Source organism: Triticum aestivum, chromosome 4B, assembly GCF_018294505.1.
Source record: "Triticum aestivum cultivar Chinese Spring chromosome 4B, IWGSC CS RefSeq v2.1, whole genome shotgun sequence".
NCBI lineage: Eukaryota > Viridiplantae > Streptophyta > Magnoliopsida > Poales > Poaceae > Triticum > Triticum aestivum.
Genome location: NC_057804.1, coordinates 520,106,571 through 520,114,663, shown reverse-complemented (window position 1 = coordinate 520,114,663; position 8,093 = coordinate 520,106,571). Strand labels below are relative to the sequence as shown.

At 48.3% G+C, this 8,093-nt stretch overlaps 1 protein-coding gene across 1 annotated transcript; it reads right to left on the bottom strand.

Moving 5' to 3' along the window:
* Positions 1-3,289: 3,289 nt before the first annotated feature.
* Positions 3,290-8,087, bottom strand: LOC123093058 (protein SNOWY COTYLEDON 3). Its single transcript, XM_044514941.1, has 6 exons — positions 6,793-8,087; positions 5,512-5,631; positions 5,267-5,383; positions 5,102-5,191; positions 3,876-3,983; positions 3,290-3,792 (listed from the first exon to the last, which is right to left on the bottom strand). Exons 1-6 carry the CDS (start codon positions 7,933-7,935, stop codon positions 3,724-3,726), a joined length of 1,647 nt encoding a protein of 548 aa, XP_044370876.1. The 5' UTR covers positions 7,936-8,087; the 3' UTR covers positions 3,290-3,723.
* Between the last annotated feature and the right edge of the window lie 6 nt (positions 8,088-8,093).

Genomic DNA, 8,093 nt, shown 5'->3' with positions numbered 1-8,093 from the left:
TTGGCATATTTGCTACTCTTTTTTCTTGTTGCTGAGTAGGGTCTTCAAGTTGTTCCTGATCTAGTTGAATAATTTGTTGTGCAGTTCCTGCTTGAGGACCTCAAGTGGTAGCTTTTGCTTCAGTGCCATTGTTTTTGTTCTGAGCAAAATGAGGGTGTCTATAGGGAATTTTGTTGCTACCATCCAAACTGAGCTCTTTTCTAGTCTTTTGGTCAACAAGGACTACAGAGCCAGCCTTTGGTGGAGTATGAAGTTCATCTATTGGGTGTTTGAGAGAGCCTTGAGGGGTTTGATGTTGTCCACTGCCTTGACTAACATCTTGGGTATTGGGTGGGTTATCTCTTGGTTTAGGGAAACTAGAGAGATAAACTGATTTAAAGTTCCCTGTAGTTCCCCTAAGGTTTTCTAGAGTGACTGGAAGTTGTTTGTCACATGCTCTCTGAAATCCTCAAAGTCCTGCCTGTCGTGCTCTCTATGTTGTTGTAGGGTTTTGACATCCAATTGCAAGGAATGTACTTCCAAGTTATCCATGGAAGAGTCGGTTGGGCCAGCCATCATGTGATAAGAAGTAGAATAGGGAGGGTTTTAGAACTGGCAAGGAGCCAAGTAACCTCACTACTGATGATCTTCTGGTAAAGGAGGGAATTATACAACATCAAGAGTTGCAATCGGACCTTAGCCGTTGATCCTACCACCGCCAACGCCGCGCCCCTAGAAGTACACCGGATCCGGAGGGTGGGACTTTACTGCCGAAATGGTGTGTTTCTGTAACCACTTCCCAGCTCCAGACCTGTACCAAACTGTCGCCACCGCCACACACGGCCAGGGAACACACCACGAGTAAAGTATTTTATGGCTCCTCCAACACCAGTTTGGCAGCAGATCTCGCGATGCCGAGGAGATGAACCAAGCTTTGATTACCACTTGTCAGACTTGAGTCGGTCTGAAGAACTAGATTCAAACAAGTTAACTGAAACACTCAAATCTTAGCAACTTTATTGGATGATTATGAGAGTTTGGATGCAAATCAAGAGGAACCTAAGGCCGGCCAGGAACACTGGCGGCTAAGGGGGAAACCCTAATACAAGATATGGTTCTCCACCGATCCAGAAACGGGGCTTTATAGCCTTACAAAATGAAGGAAAACTAAGGATGTGTTTGGTTTGAGGGATAGGCTAGGGTGGTTGTGGGTATCCCCAACCACCTGGCTAGGGATAGCCCTTTTTTTTGTTTGGTTGGATGGGTGAGGTTAGCCTTTCTTTTGTTTGGTTCAAAGGATGAACTGAGGATAGCTATTGTAAATGTTTGGTTTAAGTGATGTCCTGCAAGTTGTGAACACACATGAGGAAAAAAATATCCATGAACATAGCGCAGCAACACATGACTGAACACACACAAGCACCCATGCATCCACATCATGCACGCACGCACAGCACACATCAAGCACGCCTCAACTGGACAGCACGCACACATCCATGCATACAACTGCAGGAAATAGAGCAGCACACATGTTCTGTTTCATCGATGGACGGAAATACAGCAGCGGGAAATACATCATGAACACGGTGCATACAACACCGGCAGGAAGATCCAGCTCCATGCACGCAGCCGCCACGCCACCCTCAATCGCCGGCCGCGTGAGACCCAGCCGTCGTCATCCCGGAGATCCAGCCGCGCCGCCGCTAACCCCGGCTTGCGTCGCCTGTGCGCACCCGACGCAACGGCCGGCCGGCCGCAGCCACACGCGCCGCCACTAACCCCGGCAGGTCGCATGCCTCGCCACTCGCAATAGCAGAAAACCGATTCGCGGGCAACTGCAGCGACACACGCGCGGGGGTGGTTGCCACCACCCGCCAGTTTTTCACGGTTGACCATAGCCCCTTTTTTCAGGAATATTCCCAGCATCTGGTTGCCTCTATCCCTTCTCGCCCAGATCCAAACGGGTGGCAACCACATTAAAAAGGGGCTATCCCTGTCCCTGGGAGGATAGCCCTGCAACCAAACACATTCTAAGAAAGTAAAATTCGAGCTGGTAGACATTGTTCTCTTTGCCGGAAAGGTAAACAGCGACACGCGCGAGATTTACAACCGTCCGATGCACGATGGACGCGATCCAAAGCATCAAGAAACCATGAAGCGGTACGGGCGCAAGAGGAGCGTCAGATCGCAAATGGATGGCACTGGGAGCTTCACGCCAACAACTACGAATTCAAACTTATTTTTTGCGGGGGACTACGAATTCAAACTTAACTGAGTCTCTGTCTACATTGTTCTACTCCCCCCGTGGAGTTTCAAAAAAATTTGTCTTAGATTTATCTAAATACGGATGTATCAAATCATGTTTTAGTATTAGATACATCCGTATCTAGACAAATGCAAGACAAGAATTTTGGGACGGAAGGAGTAATTCTTAAGATTCTCGTCGTTAGGTCCTGACACCACTTTTTTTTAGGCAAGAACATGCCACTCGCAGACATGATGTGCTGATGGGCTGAGGCTTCAGCCTGCTGCCTAAATTACACATGGGCATACGGCCCAGCGTCGGCGCCAGGGGGCAGGAGCAAAACTAGCTCGCATCATCCCCTAAAATAAAAAAATATTATGAGAAAAAACTCGTTCCAGTGCACGACCCGCAGCACAGTCCTGAGTCCTGACGCCCGCCACGATGGGCGACCGAGGGACAACCAGGGGGTGGTGCTGATGCTGCATGGGGTTCGAGTTGGAATGTTAAAAGACCAGTTTCTGTTCAGGCTGCAACGACCAGAGACCAGAGCCAACAAACGCCTTGGATCCCTCCGTATCACGGCACTGTTTTTACGCGCAACGCTGGCGCAAGGGGCCGCCGGTCTTAAATCGCCGGGTGCCCCTGTCGCCGTGCCCGTCAAATACCGTCGCTCTCCGGCGGAGGCAGCCGAACAGGATGGTTGGTGGGCACGTACGTTCGCCGCGCGTGGGCAACGGCCAACGGGGGACGGTGGCCTGCTGTGTCGGCTTGCCTGTGAAGTGACACGCCGCCAACCGGCGGACGCGGACGCCGTCCGGGCCTTCCATTACGGTACGTGGCCTACACACCTCAGCAGGATCCACATCCCGTACCACATTTAACATGCCACACACATCTCACGTTACCATTTCTTCTCAATTACTGCATCAGGATGCAACCCCAACAAGAGAATAGAAGCACAGAGGGCCAAGTAACCAGCGTGCGTATTACAACAAGCAGAGCACTTCACACAACGCAGACATAACAACCAATGCTGCAGCAGAAGCATGAAAAACGGGCAGGTTATGATAAGGAAAACAAATCTCCACGTTAATCGGCCATGAAAACGCCTATATCAAACAGACAGTTGTTTCCATTCCCAGAATTACAAACCAGCACTCGAGCACTCAGCACGCAGACGACGACAACAAGCAATCTAAGCTTTTTCATATCTACAGCAAAGCTTATCTTTGGTCAAACACTAGGTTCTCTCTCTGTATACACCCGCTGCAAACAAACCGCAGACAAAGAGGGGGGAGGCCATTCTATGGTGATATGCACTCGAAAAAAATTACAAGAATCAGCTACACTCAGTGGGATCGGTCGAGCGGATTAGGGGGGACACACTTCACACCCAACAAATGGTTACAGCTTTATTACCTGTAGTAGTAGTCTCCAGTGAGGAAAGATGAGGCCGTGTCATGTTAGTAGTGACCACCAACGTGGCTCGGATAACTGATCTACCACCGTGTTTGGCTCTGCCTTTGCTTTCGCTGCAGCAAGTGAGTTTTCAAGCTGCACTGTTTGACCTGCGTTGCAATGTATGTAAGGTTAACACGATTATCTAAACAATGTCCAGAACTGAACCAAAGGTCATAGAAGTTCTCCCTACATGTATCGCTGCCACCGTGGACAAGAGATCCCTTGATTGGTCCAACAGCATTTGCTCTTGTGTTGCAAGCTTCGCAAGCTCATACACCACGGAGCTTGTCCCCTCCACCTGGATCAATAAAATTTATGACAAGTTAAGAAATGGGAGATTGCCACAAGAAACTCATTGACATGACATGAATGTCTTGACAGTCCGCTTATTGTTCAAGGACATGCAGACCGTCAAGTGTAATTACATCCTATTGCCAACTGTTCACAAAAGACGCAAGCAGACTACATTCACAATCGACAACAGAATTGTAGGTCTATTACAGAACGCAGGCCTGTTTTTCATGCAGACTGTCAAGTGTAATTACATCCTATCTGTCTATCTTAGATCTGCATTTATGAAGAATCAATATAGTAGCAGAGAATAGCTACCCACTTGTCATTATGTATTTACAACAGGGATCAGAAAGCAATTAGCGCATAGATCCAGATTGGAAATTAGAGCTCATACTCAAGACAAATCAGGAACTAGAAGAACAGACTATGGCATACAACCTTAAGCTATATAAAGTAAGAAAAATGTAGTTCTCGAAAACAACGACACCAGGCAGACCTAGGCCCAGTATGTAGTACTGAAGTGTGTTGGTCTCAACTTATTTTATGAACTGTTCCGAAAAAATATCTGACAGAAGTAGGAATTTTGGTCGAGGGAACGATAAAATAGGGCAAAAGCTGGTTAAGACAAAAAGGATTATTAAAATACACCACAATACCGAACAGAGTCCTAATAAATAGTACTCCCTCCGTTCCTAAATATAAGTCTTTTTAGAGATTCCACTACAAACTACATACGGATGTATATAAACTACATATGGATTCAATCATTTCACTCTGTATGTAGTCCAGAGTGGAATCTCTAAAAAGACTTATATTTAGGAACGGAGGGAGTAATAACTAAAATGTGCATACTAAGTCATAGTGCCAAAGATTATCTTATACTCCCTCCGTCCCAAAATAAGTGTCTCAACTTTAGGAGGGAGTACAACACAATAAGAGAAATCAAGAATAGATACAATTTTCTGCATTATCACAAAGCCAACCATCAGGGATGGAGCTTATATTTGTGGACTTGTTTAACATAAAAATGATGAGTTCATTCTTGACAATTTGAGATTATATAACAACCGAAACCAAGGAAAAGAAATGTGGATTGAAGCTTTGCAGGATGTTGGAATGCACCTTTGACAACAAATTACACATCGAAGATGCCATTGTATGCATTACATCAACCGCTGAGTTAACAGCCTCCTTCACACCTTGGGCATCAGCCTGCTCAGAGATAAGCAATTGTTAGCTTGCGGAAAACAAAACGAGTCAGCCAAGGTTTGACGAGAAAATTCCCACCTTTGCACCACCAACAACCGGAAGACGGAGAGTACTGGCCTTTAGTGCTTCAATTGCTGCTGACAAAGAACTTGAATGGTGTTTCTCGACATGAGACCACTCCTCTAGATAGGACATCTGAACATGTCAAATGAAAGCTGTCAGATAAATAAGCTATACAAATTAAATAAAAGGAAAAGAAAATCATATACAAACCATAAAACAGTAAAAGTAATAAGATAAGCTGTGTAACTCATATCACATACCTCTCCCCTAAGAATAGCAAACAGCTTCAGTTTTTGTTTTTGAAGCTGGAGTTTGCACCTTTTCGAACTGACATTGTCACGCAACTTTGATATTTCCTTCCATGCACTGTGTAGGGTTTTCTGATGAAAAAAATGAGATAGGAAACAGTTGTTATAATAAAAACATACTGGGCCTTCTCCGATTCTTTTACGCATAAGCATATAATTATGCTGCAATGTAAGAAGTTTCTAAATACAATGTAGTTTCATCAAAAGATAGCTTTGCAAGTACAAGTGATTAAGCATCTCCATATTTGCCAATTTTAGCGTGTATATCCATTAGTTTCAGATAATATAAACTGTTGATTTCACTAACAGCGGTAAATACATGTAGACATGTGTAGGATTTAGCTGAAGCCTCACAATCACTAGATTCGCATAGTAATCACTAGAGTAACCTATAGTACCAATGAAAAAGGACATCCATGGTGAGCTGAAAAAATGAGTTACACAAACCACGAGGACAGCTATCATTCTTTTTCCATGCCTGATTTGGTACCCTTTGTTTTCTTCGCACTCAAAAGGAAGTACATGATTTATCAGATAGTATTAACTGCAATTCGTTTGAGATGGATAATCATTCATCATTAGTATCTCCTTGTTCTCATAAAGTCTAATAGCTTAGTCCAGTTATTTTTGACAATACATGTTGAGCTGTGATCCATACTTTCAAATAGGGCCTAGATGTTAATGAATAACCAATCTTAAATTTATGTTTCCATACATCCACAAGTGCATGCCAGTCAGCCTGCGCCTTCAACTATGTCCATCAAAGTTCAAAACAACAAGTTTAGTTTGATTCAACAGACCGGGGCAAACTTAAGTAATGATGGATACTTTATACATGTGAAATGCAGTGTGTTCAAAGATTCTCCTCATCTCCTCTATCAACAATCAGAGATAGTATAGCTAGGATCGCTACATTTGACCGAAAAGGGTTGGATATGTTCGCTTTACAAATCATCTGCTAATCAATGTAGATTGTGAAAAACTAACCGTTATCCTGAAAAAGGCAGTTAGCGAATACTAAATGTCCTAAGAAATATAAGACTTTTTAGATCACTAGAGTAGCATATTATCCTAGAATTAGCGCACATTTGCAGTAAAAATATTAAGCAAGCAACCACGACAGCAAAATTGGTTTTGTTAACTAGTGAAGTTTTAGAGTGAACTTAGGTTTAACAACAAGCTATCAACATTTGAACAAAAAATATATAGAAAAGTTCATAGGTTAAGATTTACCTCGGCAGTGAAGCTCTGCACCAGAAGGGTTGCATCTGTCCGAGCATTGATGCACCGCCACTGCAAATGCTGGTTGTCCAGCATTCGCAATCTGTGTGCCTCCTCAATTCTGTTCTCCCCCTTCTTTGCCCTCCTCACCTCCGCAGCAAAGCTAATGATAGATGGCGCGTTTGCTGCCGTCTGAACCATGTGCCCATTTGGTGATGCCTCCCCAGCTCGCCCTCTTGATGGGCTCGCCGTCCCCTTGCTTCCTCGGCTTGGAGACGGGGACCGGCCAGGCAGCCTCGGTGACATTTGACTGTCTGAGAACGATCTCCGTCCAGACGACTGTTGCGGCAGCCCTGCGTCCGGAAGTCTTCGTAGGCGGCTGTTAGTTTCCTGCCAGAATCTCGCTGGCACGCTGATGCCACGGCGTGGCGGATCGCCGGCTCCAGAGTTGCTACCGGAGGAGACGCTGTCGGTGTCGGAGGCAGAGAGGTCAGGACCAGCGGCGGCGGCATGGTCAGAGGGGGGGAAGGAGGTGGTGGAGTCGAAGGCCATGGATCGGCGGAGGAGCTGGACGGCAGCCAGGATGGAGTCCTTGCGGTCGAGGTTGCAGTCGAGGCTTCGAGCGAGCGGGTCCGACGCCTTGGGCTTGGCCGCGGGCCATCGGTGCTGGGGCCGCGCGTTCTCGGCCTCCGGCACAGAGGACACGCTCTTCCGCCGCTCCGGCGTGGGGCCCCGCCGGCCGGCAGGCGAGGACGGCGACGCGGCCCGCGGCGCGCGCGACGTCTGGTAGAAGAAGGACTCCCCCTGGAAGGACACCGAGAGGCTCCGCATCGTGGTCGCCGTCACGGTCGCGGCCGTGGCCGCCGCGGCCACGGGCGTGGGCGACGTGGCGTGCTGCGGCGGTGGAGTCGAGGCGCGGCCGCGCTGCGCCGACAGGGAGCGGCGGGACGAGGCGGACGAGGACGACGAAGACGAAGTCGACGAGGTGGAGGAGGCCGGCGAGGCGGCGGAGGCGAGGTAGCGCGAGGAGACGGGCTTGCTGCCGGAGCGCGCGGGCCGGCGGGGCGCGGCGCCGGAGTTGGGCTTGTCGAGCGCCGGCGTGAGCGGCGGGCGCGACGTGCGTGCCGGATCTGGCGCGGCGGCGGCAGCCACCATGCCGTGGCGCGGCGGCCCGATGGCGCCGGAGATCTGGCCGCCCGCGCCGGCAATGCAGGTCCCCCGGGCCCCAGATTCGGCGCGCCCGCTACCGCTTCTGCCGGCGGGCGGCGCCCCTCCCGGATCGACGTGGCGCGCCTCCCTGCCTGCGAGGAGGA

Bases quoted from the DNA above. Each gene is read 5' to 3' on its own strand.
- LOC123093058 (XM_044514941.1), bottom strand. From the start codon at position 7,935: ATGGTGGCTGCCGCCGCCGCGCCAGATCCGGCACGCACGTCGCGCCCG. The intron at 5,192-5,266 runs GTGGGAATTTTC...ATCTCTGAGCAG, and splicing joins CGGTTGTTGGTGGTGCAAAG to GCTGATGCCCAAGGTGTGAA. The intron at 3,793-3,875 runs GTAGGGAGAACT...ATTGCAACGCAG, and splicing joins CCACGGTGGCAGCGATACAT to GTCAAACAGTGCAGCTTGAA.